Source organism: Populus euphratica, unplaced genomic scaffold, assembly GCF_000495115.2.
Source record: "Populus euphratica unplaced genomic scaffold, PopEup_1.0 scaffold18.1, whole genome shotgun sequence".
NCBI classification, from domain to species: Eukaryota; Viridiplantae; Streptophyta; class Magnoliopsida; order Malpighiales; family Salicaceae; genus Populus; species Populus euphratica.
In genome coordinates, this window is record NW_011499881.1 from 1,491,019 (window position 1) to 1,506,425 (window position 15,407).

General features: G+C 34.0%; 1 protein-coding gene across 1 annotated transcript; it reads left to right on the forward strand.

The window, feature by feature from the left end:
- Positions 1-4,418: 4,418 nt before the first annotated feature.
- LOC105129480 (MATH domain-containing protein At5g43560-like) lies at positions 4,419-13,847 on the forward strand. Its single transcript, XM_011031563.1, has 13 exons — positions 4,419-4,562; positions 5,397-5,610; positions 6,420-6,531; positions 7,652-7,740; positions 7,849-7,917; positions 7,993-8,125; positions 8,237-8,395; positions 8,661-9,009; positions 9,737-9,849; positions 10,326-10,476; positions 10,784-11,259; positions 11,345-11,552; positions 12,234-13,847. The coding sequence occupies exons 2-13, from the start codon at positions 5,439-5,441 to the stop codon at positions 13,623-13,625; spliced, it is 3,423 nt and encodes a 1,140-aa protein (XP_011029865.1). The 5' UTR covers positions 4,419-4,562; positions 5,397-5,438; the 3' UTR covers positions 13,626-13,847.
- The last annotated feature ends 1,560 nt before the right edge of the window (positions 13,848-15,407 follow it).

The window sequence follows — 15,407 nt, forward strand, 5'->3', positions numbered from 1 at the left end:
CGGGGTAGATGTGGCTTGGCTTTCTTCCTTCTTCCTTTCCTCGTTGGCAGTGAGGATTCCCGTCACCTGCAACAAAAAATATTTAGGTTAGGTTTTTTTTCCTTTTTTATGGTCCCCTCTAATTTTCTGAAATCTTTCTTCTCTCTCCCTGAAAAAATTCTCCCCATTTTTTTTCACCATAGACTAGTATTTATAGGAGAAGTATGGCTTGGCCACAATTACATTGATCCCTCAACTCATTTTTTTTTATATATTTTAAATTTATTTTAAAAAACAATACCAATATTGACTCAGTAAGAAAAAATAGTGATTATAAAATTAATACGTTAAAAGTTGAACACATTCAAAATATCTTTGAAAATTCAAATTCTTTTTAGACGAAGTTGAAAATGCTAAAAACAATATATCAAAAATGTATTTTTTGGGGTTTTCATTGTTTTTTTGCTATTTTTGGTTTTTTCTAAAAAATTATCAAAAACATGAGTAAAAAATTAGGTAGCAACAATTGGAATGGTGAATATAAAGGGAAAGAAAAATGGCAGAAGAAAAACATGGGGAATGCTAATTTTTGGCTGATTTTGGACTCTATTTTCTTCATGCTCAAACTATAAAATCCACATCTATTTATAGGAGATGGAAGAGAGTAATCTTATGTTTACTAGGGAAAACTTTCGACCCTTGGTTTAGCTATGAAGGATTCCAATTGTTAACTCAAAGTAGGTACAATGAACTTTAAAATTTGACAGTTAAAGGTTGCTTGAGTTGGTTTTTTAAGCTGGCGTTGTGATTGTTGTGTTGTCAAACAACCTGAATAGACCACATGAGGTTGTAGAGAAATGTTAGGTGAACATTTGCATACCAGGTTTATCAAATTTGATGAATGTTAAAGGCATTAAATGTATTTGCAAAGTAGCTTCCTTGAGCTGTCATTTAAAAAAAAAAACGAGGAAGAAGATGAACAGTTACTAAAACAACACCATTTTGATAAAGTTCACTTTAGTCCTTTTTTATTATAGATTTGTCTCAATTACACCCCATATTGGCTTCAAACTTTTAATTTTATATAATTATGTCCTTGGAAAAACTTCAATTTCAGCCTCAGATTTACATGCCTTTTTCTCTTTGGTCCTTGGTTTTGAATGTATGTAATTTGACACTTAATTGATCATTAGACTTTCAATTTCACCACTAATTTTAATCAATTAGATCCCTATAGTTTAAAATCTTTTGCAAATTGGTTTTTGGCTATGAATATCTTCAATTTAACCCCTAATTGACTCCAAAACTTTGATTTTCTTGCAATTTTACTCCTAATTTTAGCCAATTGACTTGATAAAAATTAAATTTAGTCTCCAAAAATTCTAATATTCTCAATTAAGCTCAAATTAGGCTCCCAAACTTAATTTATCACCAATTAAGCTCCTAATAGAATTAATTTAACTCTTTAGAGTATAATTAAGTCCTTGCACTTAATTAAATCCTTTAACTGGACCTAAATTAATTAAATTTAATTTAGCCCATGATTAAATAAAAATAACCTATTAAAATTTAATTGTGTCCTTGGACTTAATTTTTATATGGATTCATTAAATGATCATTTAATTTGATATTGAATTTACATTGTTCTCTATATTTTGGTTTAATGAGGTACAATTAGGTCTCGAATTTGCTTCAAAATTACAGTTTGATTTTCCTATATGTTTAAGATCCTCCTTAGCCTGCTTTCTCCACGTTGCTAATTTTTATTTTATTTTTTATTTTTATTTTAGAAAAAAAAGAAGTGAATTTAGGGAATAATTTAGAAATGAGTTATGACAATCATCATCCTCCATCTCAATAACAAGCTAACATTTCTTAAATCGCATCACTTTGTATTCAGAGTCATTTTTTTATTTAATTTCATTTTCAAATCCATAATTTCTTTTATTTTTCCTTAAGACTCCACATTACAATTACAAAAATGAATTTAAAAGAAAGAACTACATGAATGAAAATTAAAACTTCAAAGGTAGGGTTTAAAGTCACTTATTTATGAAAAATTTAGAAATATCTTATTATTTTTTTATTATATTAAATTTAGTGCTCAAACTTTTTATTGATATATATATTTTGTTTGATTTTTTTTTTAATTTCATCCGTTAAAATTTATTTTTTATATTAACTTTAGTTTTCATTTTTATGATTATTATTTTTTTTATTATTTTATTAATGAAATTTTTTATCTATTAAATTTAGTCCATTCTTTTGATTATTACTTATTTTATTTGAAATAATTTATGAAATTATTATTATTATTATTATTTTAATTTCATCATCTTTCAATTTTTTTATTTGTTAGATTTGATCTCTATTATTTTAATTATTATTTATTTTATTTGAGATAATTTATTAAATTAATTTTTTTTCAATTCCATTCTCATTCAACTTTTTAATTTGTAAGATTTATTTCTTATTATTTTGATAAACTTGAAAAAAATAAAAAAATAAAAAGTTATTTTCTAGCTTATTTTTCATAAATAACTAAATATTAGAAAATATTTTTTAATTTATTTTTCATGATACTACAAAAATAATTCATTTTTGAGAAATTTACTTTTCCAAAAAACTTGAGTTTCCCATCTTACTAATTCCATGGATTTTCCTTCGTGCTCTATATATTTCTATTTCTAGTAACCCTAAATAATTCTTTATACAAGAAATCAATTTGTATTAATTTAATAAACTTAACTCTTAGCCAAGAAGATAAGAAAATCTCATTCCATTCCATTAAAATTCCATTCATTTTTCTTCTTCTATAGTTTGGCCATAATCTATCCAAAGAATCCCTAGGATTTTCTTTTTGATTTTTTCTTTCTAATACCTATTAAAATTCTTCTAAAGCATCATAATTCATAGAAAATTCAACACAATAAATCAAAATACATTCAGCCCATTTAATGTAGATTGATCAAAATATATAGGGCATTTCCTATAATTTTCCATTTGAATTTTTTCTTCATCAATACACTTAATTATCAATTTAACTTAACACCACACAATTAATTTATAAAAACCCTTGTTTCATTTCCATCTTCCATTAAACCCTAACATCACCACTACCCACCCTATCCCATTACTAAATCAGCTTAAAACTTCAATAAAACAAGGAAGAGAAGTTTTTTACCTCTTTTCCAAGCCTTCCTTCTCTTTATTACTCTCTCTATTTACTTACGTTTTTCACCTTTGCTTTGTCTCTAATCTCTTAAATCTCTTAATTTTTCTTGCCATCTTAGCTTTAGATGACTCTAAACTTTTGAATCTCATTATTTTTCTTCAAAATTTCTCAAAGATCAAGAACTCTCCGGTTCTTACCTTGTATTCCACTCAGCCATATAAGCTAATTTTAGAAGCTTTATTTATTTATTTATTTATTTTTTACACACTTGTAAACTACTACAATGTCCTTGTTACTTGTCTCGTGTATTATCTCTCGTATTTTATCTAACCGATGCTATTTTTTCATTTATTTTCATGTTCATTTCATAATTTTTATTTAAACCACTTTTCCATTTAATTTTTATACCCCTACAATCCATTTAATACATAATTTGAGTTTGTTACATATTTATGTCCATTACAAGTTACCATTTCCATTTCTTTTTATTGGGATACGCACTGAAAATCTTAGTAAACCAATTTATAATCTTCAAATACACATAAAACCACTTCAAGATTTAAAATTAATATGAAATAAAAAATCTTTTAATATTTTTTTATGATAAAAAACACTTAATTTTAATTTTTTTATCATATAAAATAATATAATATAAAAATCAATAGTTTTATTATCAAATCATCACTAACAATAGATTTATCTTTTTAAATCAAAATACAACGGCCCCCTCTTGCTATGTTCTACCATCCACAAACTTCTTTTGCCCAAACACACCCTTTCTTTTAATTTCTTTTCTTTCATTTTTATATTTATCCAATTTAACTATTTTTTTTATTTAAAAAAAAATAAAAAAGAAAAGAAAAATAAAAAAGAAAAGAAAGCACTAGAGCTAAATTCAAAACCTAAAAACCTCTCACAGCTCACACTATAATATATATTAAAAAATATTAAAAAATATTTAAAAATATAATTGTGATTGTTTTTTATAATATTTTTTACTTGAAAATATATTAAAATAATATTTTTTATTTTTTAAAAATTATTTTAAACTTGATATATCAAAATAATTTAAAAATAAAAAAATAATTTAAAAAAATAAAATAATAAATTTTTTAAATATTTTAAAAAGTATTTTCGAAATATAAAAATAAACACGTCTAATCTACCTAAACAAGAGAGAAAAAAACAAATTACTTATAAAAAATAAAAAAACAAAAATTAATAGTAATAATAGCCGCATCAGTTGCATAAAATAAATTACATTTTTGTTTTTTTTTTTTTACGGGCTCCGCCTTTGGTTTCTTCCTTCTTTGTTTTGCTGCTCCTTTGAACCTCTCTTTTTCTCTATCTCTCTCTCTCTCTAGAATCTCATATAGCTTTGCCTATAACGCCATTTGTCAAAGCTCAGGTTTGTATCGACAGCGATCTATACGGTGTCGTTTTCAATTCTCCATATTCAATCGGGTTTTCACCTTCTTTTTTTGATCGGGGTTTATTTGGGAATCTTGAATTCGATCTTTATTTTCCGGCCTCAGATTCTAAATTCTATTAATTTGCGTGTGTTTCATGCAATTGGTTTTTCTGAGATAGTTTTACTTTTATTAACCTGGGTTTTCATTTTTTTTTCATAATCTTTTCGATTGTTATTGAGCTGCAGTTGATTGATTTTTGACCGAAAGAGACCAGGGTTTATCGCTGATTGTAATTTCTTGATGACGGGTTTTTGAGTTCGAAGATTATAAATATTGGGTTTTGGTTGATTTCCAATATAATCGAGGATGGAATTTGATAGAAAAAAAGAAGAAGAAAAATACTTCGTTGTTATGAATGCGTTTATTGATGTTTTTCTTATTGTTGGAAATTAAAAAATAAGCTAAATAATCTCTCAGTGGTGGTGTTTGGGAATTGTAAGTATTTTGCTTTACAGATATCGAATGAGAGTAGGTTTGTATTTCATGAGGCCCCAATTGATGCAGAATTTAATTTTCATTTTTTTTTAATTGTAAGTTTCTTAAGAGTTGTCAACAACCTTAGGATGTTTTTCCTTTCTCAAAATCTATACGTTTTGCAATATCTTTTGTACATATTTTGGGTGATTTTTGTTGGTATCTGTAACTACTATGAGTAGTCTTTTTAATGTTTGTAGTTATGAAGACTTAACTGGTGTGTCTATTGTTGGCCAAAAAATTTTCTGTTTGGGGGCTACATTTCTGTTTTTTCTTAGTGGTTTTCTTGTATGCAGTGAGGGGAGTTTAAGGATTGTCGGGGAGTTTTGGAGTGGGAAATGGCTGGGATTGCGAGTGAGGAAGCTGGAAGGTCTACGGAGGGGATTTCAAGTGGACAGCGTTGCCAGTCAGGTGAAGCGTTGGCGGAATGGCGATCCTCTGAGCAGGTGGAAAATGGAACCCCATCAACTTCACCACCTTATTGGGACACTGATGATGACGATGATGGAGGTATGCATTGGTTCTCCATATAATTTATTGTATCTGTATTTTCTCTTATTCTTCTTTGGTTTTCAGTTTTGGTTGGTATATATATTTTTTTCAGTTAGCGCAATAATGCTCTTGGTGGCTCTCTGTTTCTCTGAGTTTGGAAGCTAGAGTGTAAAAGCTGTTGGGAATATAAGGAATAATGGACCGTCTCTATTCTCCTACGTTTGGTGGTTGAACTCTACCAACCACACTGAACTCTTGTAGCCTTCTACCTTGCAAAAACCAGCTTGAAACCAACATGATAAAAAATAAAAAGCATTTCATGGAGAATCTCCTATCCAAAATCATGAAATCCCTTCTCTCCCACCCTCTGTGTCACGACACAATGGTTCCTCCAGTAAGATTTTTTTGACTAAAATGAATTTTTAGTCACATTCACTGACTTCTTTCTTTTTTTTGAGTTCTTCATATAGCAATCAATTGCCTGCCACTTTGTGGAAGGAGGTGCCACATTAGGTTTCTTTTGTTAACATATATGATTGCAATTGGATGTGGTAGCATTTAGTGCATCAATGAACAGAATGGTTTCTTCTTCTTCTTCTTTTTTTTACTTAGTCGGGAGTCTGAAAATTAACAAAATTCAGTATCAATAGTTGCAAGAAAACTTGACTGAATAGATGTTATCCAATTAAGATTAGTGCGCGCGCTTCTGCAGAGTACATGCCTAACTCTTCCTCTTAGATATTATGATTGCTACTTCTGTTTCTTATCCCTCTCATATAAGCTGTTATCCAGGCAACTGTTTGCTAACTGATTTTGTTCCATTATAGGGCCAAAACCTTCTGAGTTATATGGAAAATATACATGGAAGATAGAGAAATTCTCACAGATTAATAAAAGAGAACTTAGAAGTAATGCATTTGAAGTTGGCGGCTACAAATGGTATGGGGCTTTGCATATTGTTTTTTCACATGTTCCTCGCTTTTTTTAGCTAACTATCAGTTTGATTCTCCACCGTCATTTTTTATGTAAATCATCTGCATGTGTGTGTGTGTATATATATATATTTCAACAATATATGTATTTTATTTTTTAGTTTATTCTTTATACCCACATTATGAGTATAAATTTAGTTTTTCTAACTTAATGCTTGAATAAACTCACACACTATGAATAAAAAAATTAATGTGTCTACAAGCTTATTTTGGAACCAAGCTTTCTTAATTTGTGCATTTCAAGAACCAAAAATATTTCACTTTGCTCTCGATTGGAACATGAAACCATTATACTTGAGTTGTGGGATCAAACATTGGTTCTTTTCTTTCTTTATCTCCTCAATCAGAGCAGGGTTCCACAATGGAGGAAAAAATTGTGATTTTTTTTCTCAATTCACAGGGTTCATTAATTCTCACTTCTACAAGTCTAAAATATGCAGCGCAACATGATATTTGTGCATGTAATGTATCTTATTAAAGTTGATTATGATATTTTTCTGCACACAAACATTCACTTTTTAGTTGCTGCCATTATTTAAATTTGTTATATAACTCCCTCATGCATAATCATTTTTCTTAACCTGTGCTTATGGTAGAGAGATGTCCATGAGATGACTTGTGTGTTCTATTGCACATAAACCAAGTTAGTTATCTGGTAAGACTTGTTATCCAGAGGTAAATGCATTGTTTTTCATACACACTTCTGCTATAAGTTTTTTCTTGAAGTGAACAAAAGGAGTTTATTGGTTAGCCATCTGTTTGGTGTAGCTAGTTGGTGATATTTTGAATCTTTTTTTCCTTCCTTTTCGTAAAGGAAAAGTGAAATAAATCATCATGCACTTTAATTAAGAAAAAAGTAAAATTATCAGATTGCCTGATTTGTAATCCACTTTCTCATTTTAAAGAGGCCAACTTTCACATTTTGGAGCATGGATTTTGATGAACATTCCAGTTATGTAGGTTTTCTCAAGTTTCGTTGCATTGATGCTGCTGACGTGCAGAAAATCAGCGTGATGTGGAAAGTTTCCATGTCAGTATTGATTTAATCCTTTTTCTTATGGTGACAGGTACATTTTAATATACCCCCAAGGTTGTGATGTCTGCAATCATCTTTCATTATTTCTTTGTGTTGCCAACCATGATAAACTTCTTCCAGGTTTGGTGCTACTGACTTGAAATTGTGGTTATAGTTACTGGTCTTTGTTTGTTTGTTTTTTTCTCTTCGTGGTTGTAGTTGTGTAACTTTCTTTTATTTGTGAACCAGGTTGGAGTCATTTTGCACAGTTTACGATTGCTGTGGTGAATAAAGATCCAAAAAAATCAAAATATTCTGGTTAGTTGATTAAATATTGGTTTGAGTTGGTAATGGAATCATTGATTTATTATTAACTAAAAGAAAAATTTGCAGATACGTTACATCGGTTCTGGAAGAAAGAGCATGACTGGGGATGGAAGAAATTTATGGAATTATCTAAAGTGTCAGATGGGTTCTTAGATGCTGCTGACACTCTTATTATAAAGGCTCAAGTGCAAGTCATCAGGTTTCTGATGAGTTATTTGTTTATATATATTTGATGTCTATTAGTGATTGTGCTGTAGGTGTTTCTCATATTTCTGATCATCCGTTCTGAGACTTTACTTTCCATCTGCAGGGAGAAAGCAGATCGGCCTTTTCGCTGCCTCGATTGCCAGTATAGGAGAGAACTTGTTAGAGTGTATTTGACAAATGTAGAGCAGATTTGTCGGCGTTTTGTGGAAGAGAGACGGGGAAAACTTGGGAAGTTATCAGAGGACAAAAATAGGTGGTCAAGGTATTGTATCTCTTTGAAAATGTTTGTTACTTAATGCATTTCAATAGAATGGTTGTCAATAGTCCTAACTTCACAGCATGCTATATTATGAAAATTGTGGTGTTTTGGTAGCCCTATGAGATTGCCTCATACTATTGATTTATGGCCTTCATTAACAGTTTTCCTTTCTGTGCTATCCTTTGGTGGCAATTATGGTGTATTTTACTCGTATTTCTGTCAGTATAGTTTTAACGTGGTGATAGCATCGTGTTTGCAACCCTTGCAGCTTTTGTGGTTTTTGGTTGGGAAAGGATCAAAACACCCGGCGCCGCATGTCTAGGGAGAAAACAGATGTAATTCTGAAAGTAGTTGTCAAGCATTTCTTTATAGAGAAGGAAGTCACATCTACATTGGTAATGGATTCCCTGTATAGTGGATTGAAGGCTCTTGAAGGGCAATCTAAGAGCAAGAAGGGGAGAGCAAAGTTATTGGATGCTGAAGAAATTCCAGCTCCAATTGTCCGTGTTGAAAAAGATATGTTTGTGTTGGTGGATGATGTGCTGCTGCTACTCGAAAGGGCAGCCATTGAACCATTGCCTCCAAAAGATGAGAAGGGCCCTCAGAACCGCACAAAGGTGGGTTGGGGTACTGGATACCATTCTTGAAAGTTGAATCTTTTCTGAATTCTGTTATGCTTATAGGTAGTCGTTATGAAAATTACTGTGGGACTTTGAAGCAGTTTAATCATTTTAGTAGTTTGTTTTTAAATGAGTGCTGGTCCATATTGCCATTGCTTTTAAGGTCTTCTCCGAGCACTCAAACATTTGAATAGTGACTTTGGCTTTTGCACAAATTGTTTCATGTGCTTTGTATCTTAAAGAATCTTTATTGGTGGCATTGGGTGTAGCTTATTGGGTTTAAGCTTCAACCATAGGTTAGAAAACAGCATGCAGTTCTTGCTAATTTTACTCTTGACACTCCAGCAAATGGTTTTCTGCAATTAGTACAACTCGCATCTCTCCAGTAACATTTTGTTTTCTGGAATAGCACACCTACAGAACAGGAATAAAAGATTAAGGCATACAACATCTTCTACCCACAATGGTTTAGATTGGTGGCGATGGCATTACAGCGGAAAAATAATAGTAGCGGCTTTATGTTGATGGTGATGGGAGTGATGGGGCGGTGGTGATATCATATGCTTGTTGATTTTATTATGCACACTGGATTAGATTCAGAAGAGCTTGAAATGCTGGATGTTTTCCCTTGCTTGATGGTTGTCAATATCTATATCTTTTATTCTTCATGATTGTGAGTAATGAAGCTTCTGATCTCTCACAAACTTTTGGCATTTGTATTCAGGATGGAAGTTCTGGAGAGGACTTCAACAAGGATTCAATTGAGCGTGATGAAAGGCGTCTAACAGAATTGGGTCGTAGGACGGTGGAAATATTTGTCTTCGCTCATATTTTTAAGTAATATACTGATATTTGATTAAATATGTTTTTGTTTTTAAAATGGTCGTTAGTTCTTAATCCTTCTGAACCATATTTCTGTTGTTTGCACCTTTTCTTTCACCTAATCAATTATTTGGAGTCTTCCACTGTTTTTAGAAGTCTTTGCTTTTTTAATCTAGACAACCATTTGGTCTATTAGAAGTCCAAGCATCTTTGCTAAAATCTTAATATTTTTGTAGTCATTTTATTTTTTCTCGGGGCTGTTCTTTTATTATTTTATGTTATTATCTGCTCCATATTTTTAAGTATTAAATTCATTGCAAATATTGATAAATGAAGAAATTAAATACCAATTTGTAAACACCAATGCAATATGTTGGCATAATGAGTACTGCTCATCTTGCCCTAGCAATTTTCTGATTCTTTGTGGCACGACAAGTATTACTTGATGTTATCCATGCGTGGCCTAATTTTTTTGCCTCCTTCACTTGTAGCCATAAAATTGAAGCTTCCTACCAGGAGGCTGTTGCTTTGAAGAGGCAAGAAGAGCTAATTCGTGAAGAAGAGGCAGCATGGCTTGCAGAAAGTGAGCAGAAGGCTAAACGTGGAGCAACTGAAAAGGAAAAGAAATTGAAGAAAAAACAGGTGGCTTGTTTTTCTTCATAAGAATCTAGCTTTAGCAGTCTTAACTCATTGAATTCAGGTAGTGTCAGATTGTGGAAGGAAATTAGTTTGTCATGATGTAATTGGGATTCTGAAACTTTAATTTCAAAAGTTATTTGGACAGACTCATCTAAAATGCATGTTGCCTTGGTCAGATTTTCTTTTATGAGGAAAAAATCTTCCAAGTGCTTGTCCCTACCCCAAACCCCTTAAACAAAAGGAAGCCACAACCTACCTTTTTCAAGGTTTGTTTATTTGTTTGAATGCTGATGCTTCTTATAAATCACAGGCTAAACAAAAACGGAACAATCGCAAAGGGAAGGATAAAGGGAGAGAAGATAGGTCTAGTGTGGCCGTGGTAGACAGTCTCCTAGAGACAAATACTAGTAATGAGAAAAAGGAGTATGTTGTGGAGGAGGTGAAGCCTGTGGTGGAAAAACCTGAGGTTCTGGAAGATGTATCTGATGTGTCTGATTCAGTGGATGGTGTTACTGAAGTGCTCCAGCCTGATTCAGAAGACAGAGATGCAAGTCCTGTCAATTGGGATACTGACACCTCAGAAGTTCATCCTCCCACTGAAGCCAGTGGCAGTGGAGTTAGTTGCTTGTCATCTGTGCCAAATGGAACAACTGAAAAAAGGAATACATATGCAATGGATGATAGTTCCTCAACATGCTCTACAGATTCAGTCCCTTCAGTGGTAATGAATGGCTCCTACAAGGGGAACTCTTACTCGAACTATCAATTTGAAAAATCGCCTGGCAGGTAAAGTGGTAACAAATGGCCTGCATATCCTTTTCCACATCAGGACTAGATTATCTGGCATTGACCTTGCATTTCATATCTGTAGAGGGAAGAACCAGCGGGGTAAGATGGCACGTGATGGGAGTTGGACAACTGAAATGGATAATCAGCCTTCTGAGCCTGCATCAGATACTGGTGATCTTGGTGATATCGCAAGAAGTAGCAAGGCTGGTGATTGTGAGCTGGAGGCTGCTGTTCATGATTTGCGGGATAGGATGATGAGGCTTGAACAGCATGTAATTAAGACAGAAAAGGTGAAGTTGCTAATCTTTTTCCATGATCTCAAATTTCTACTCGTTTAATGAGTTTAAACTATCAAGTAGGGTAGAACAATATAACAAGCATCAAATGTTCAAATTCAATTTTTGTGGGCTGCAACTCTTTTATTACCTCCTCCTTTTTGATGCCTAACGGTCTGGTTGGCTACAGATACTGGTTGTGTCAGCTTCTTGGGTATGAAGGCTCTTCTCTGCCGTGTTATTTAGCATCCTTGCTCCTACAGCACAAGTGTTTTTAAATTGTTTTCCCTCCATTTTCTTCTTCCTATTTTTTTTTCCTTGTGTTTTTTAATTATTGTTTCTCTCTTCCTCGTTTGGGGAAGAGGAATTGTTTTTCCTTTAGGATCATAGAACATGTTCTTTAGAATTTAGGAATTAATCAACGCAAAGGAGTGTTTACCTGTCTTTTCTATAATGCTATAAAACTATTCTTTTCTTTATTTTCCCTTTCATTTTTTTAATTCCAAAGAAGTTGACAGGCAACTCTTGAAGGTTTTGCTGCCATGTGAATTTATACCCCCGCTTTTCCTCTCAATTTGAGTTGAATTTTTTAAATATTTTGCTTTTCTATTTCTGAATGCTGCTTTATTTTCATGGATACATATAATCTGTTGTACTTGGATATTCCTTGATGGGCATTTCTTTTCTATGAAATAGGAAGACAAAGTTGTTTCTATGCAAAAGCAGATGAGTGACAAAGACCTGGTTGATGTTGGAAGACCTAAAGAAAAGACAGCAGCTGTGCCGTCTTCTCCCAGAAGCCCTCAAAGAAGTCCTAAAAATGTCCCATCCACTGTACCACTGAAGTCAGAAAGCAAGGGTTCAGCAACCATGGATCTTGGTCTAGTTAAGAAAGCATCTTCAAATTGCTCACAGCAGGCTGATAAAGCAGCCACGTCAATTACCTCCCCCAATAATGCTGCTATTCCCAAACCTGAGACCCAGAATGCATCAACTGCAAAACAGTCTGACAAACCACCTCCGCAACAATTGCCTGCCATGTCGAGACCCTCCAGTGCTCCTCTGGTGCCCGGTCCAAGGCCAACGGCTGCTCCTGTTTCCCTGGTCCAGACAACTCCTTTACTTGCTCGTTCAGTTAGTGCAGCTGGCTGGCTGGGTCCTGACCCTCCATCAGCTACTCGTAGTTATGTTCCTCAGTCCTATCGAAATGCTATAATTGGTAATGCTGTTGGTTCTAGTTCATCTGGTTTCAGTCTTACCAACTCTCCAAGTACTGGAGTGAACCTATCAGCACACGTGCAGCCATCTACTTTGGTATCTGCACCAATGTTCTTACCACCTTTGAACTCTGATAGGGTAGACCCAAACTCTCTCCAATCAGGCTTTCCTTTTGGCATGGTAACTCAGGATGTCTTACAGAATGGACGCCAATGGATGGAGAGCTCTCAAAGGGATGCTAGTAGAAGCATGAGCAGTGACCCTTCTTCCCTGGTAAATGGCATACAAAAAATTGACTTGTACAATCCTATATGCAGCAGATCACAGGAACACTACTCCAGTGAGTTCCCAGCCTGTACTTCTGGGTGTCAGATCCCAGGTGGGGTGACAGATGAGTTCCCACATCTAGATATTATCAATGATTTGCTTAATGATGAACATGCTATTGGGAAGGCATCTGAGGCAAGCAGAGTCTTCCATAGCAATGGTCCACACCCATTGAATCGGCAGTTTTCTTTTCCTAGTGACGTTGGTATATCGAGTGATTTGGGTTCCTCAACTAGCAGCTCTTGCAGGTTCGAGCGTACCAGAAGTTACCATGATGGTGGATTTCAGAGGAGCTATAGCTCTTCTGCAAGCCATTTTGACACACCAAGGGAATTTATTCCACAAGCTAGCCCACGGCCTTATGCAAATGGGCATATTGATGGGTTGATTGCAAACCAGTGGCAGATATCTGGTTCTGATATTTCCTTGATGAGCATGAGGAATGCTGACTGTGACAGTTACCCATACTTCAACCCAGAGTATTCAAATATGGCAAGCGGTGTCAATGGCTATACAGTATTTCGGCCTTCAAATGGACATTGAAAGAATCCCATGCAAGTTGGTGGGTGGTTGCCCCATTGTAATAATGTATTGGGTCTCAGAATTGGAGTGAGGTTGTAATCTTTTCATAAGAAAACATTTTGTAAGGAGTGTTCCTGCCTTCTCTGCCTCCAGCTTTTTAGTTATAATGAGGCTTTGATGTATTTCCTGGGCTTTGATTAATGGTTGAAATGAGCTTCTGATGGAATATAACCCAACTTTACAGACTAAGATTTGAAAACCACATCAATTATCCAATGAGAAACCACAACACAGGATCAGCTCTTATCTAAACCACAATCATGAATCAAGTCTCATCTGATGGTTAAGAGTGGGATTCGAGTTATGGTTTCTTGGGATTTGGGAGGGTGCGCGTATTAAAATCCGTAGAGATTGATTCCATCTGGGTTTGAGGCCATAACTGACCTATTTTCCTGCAATCATCGGTGTGGGGGTGTCCACATTGCATGAAAGGGACAGGCAAAAACGCTCAACATGTTTTATAATGGTTGTGAGCAACTCAACATCAAGGATGGAACGTTTGAACTTTGTAGGGACTGTTTAATCCACTGGATGATAAAGATAAAGCCTTTAATTGGATGACACGTACGACGATCGCATACTAGAAAATCTTCTTGAAACCATGTGCCTCAGCATTGACATCCACAAGCACATTGTGATTAAGCCTCAAGCATTCAAGGTCAAAGCAACTGAAGTTCCAAGAAATTTCCTTTTTTTAAGAAACCTACCTCGTCAAAACTCAAGCCATAAATTTGACAGGAAACTCATCACAGCAAAAGAAAAAGAAAATGTTTATGGATATAGGTAGGTAGAAAACGAAGACTAAAACTTGGTATCCAAGTTCAAGAGAACCTCCTCTTCTTGTTTAAGACCAGTTCAATTCTTTGAAAGTTTTTTTATGGAGGCAAAAACTTGGTAGTCAACAACCAAAATCTTTCAACAAATGAAACAGTTCCAAACCCTTCAATGTATAAATACCCCTCATCACTCCACCAAATTCTTCATCCTTGTTTTGACGTTTTCATCCAGAAATCATGCGCATTCTCAACATTGTTTTGGCAGTTCTATTCCTGCTTTCTTTACATGTTCAACTATACAAAGCTACTAGGATATTACCTGAAGACCTGAACCTTTCATTGCAGTCTCTTCAGAAGGGTACTATCCCCCCTTCGGATGGCTCAGGATGCACCAACATTCCTGGTAGAGGCGGATCAAGTTGTCCACTAGTAAACGAAATGCACCATGCTGGCAACGTTTTGCCACCTGATACTGCTTTCCCACGTCATGCGGTCCCGTTTGTGGTGGCTACTAATCAAAGCTGAAGCTCTCCTATAAATTTGATCTTGATTCCCTGGATTCAGAAATTTAAAACCTGAAGCTCAGTATGTCTTTGTATTCTGTACCTGTTGAAGTTGTTTGAAAGGATCAGCGATGCTAGACCACATCACAGGTCCTGAAACACTCGCATCATCATGGTCTCTTCCATTCTTTTATTTTTGTAATTGTATCTGCAGTACAATTTAGTAAAATACACACCTTTTTTTCTCTATTTTCTGTAAAGAGAAAATTGTATATGTTGGGAAAATAAATTTCTTTGGATAATGGATATTGAAACTTTGTAATTTTTTTCTATCTAATAAATGGATTGATGACTTGCAGTTCTATTAATGCTCTTGAGAACAGCGTGGCTTTATCAATCTGCACTATCTCAATACAGACTGGTTTCTATCACGGACATAAATCATTAATGGTTTAGAGGCCAGA

Excerpts from the sequence above, each read along its gene's own strand:
- LOC105129480 (XM_011031563.1), top strand. The coding sequence starts at position 5,439 with ATGGCTGGGATTGCGAGTGAGGAAGCTGGAAGGTCTACGGAGGGGATT. Across the intron at positions 8,396-8,660 it reads GACAAAAATAGGTGGTCAAG|CTTTTGTGGTTTTTGGTTGG; the intron begins GTATTGTATCTC and ends CAACCCTTGCAG. Across the intron at positions 10,477-10,783 it reads AGAAATTGAAGAAAAAACAG|GCTAAACAAAAACGGAACAA; the intron begins GTGGCTTGTTTT and ends TATAAATCACAG.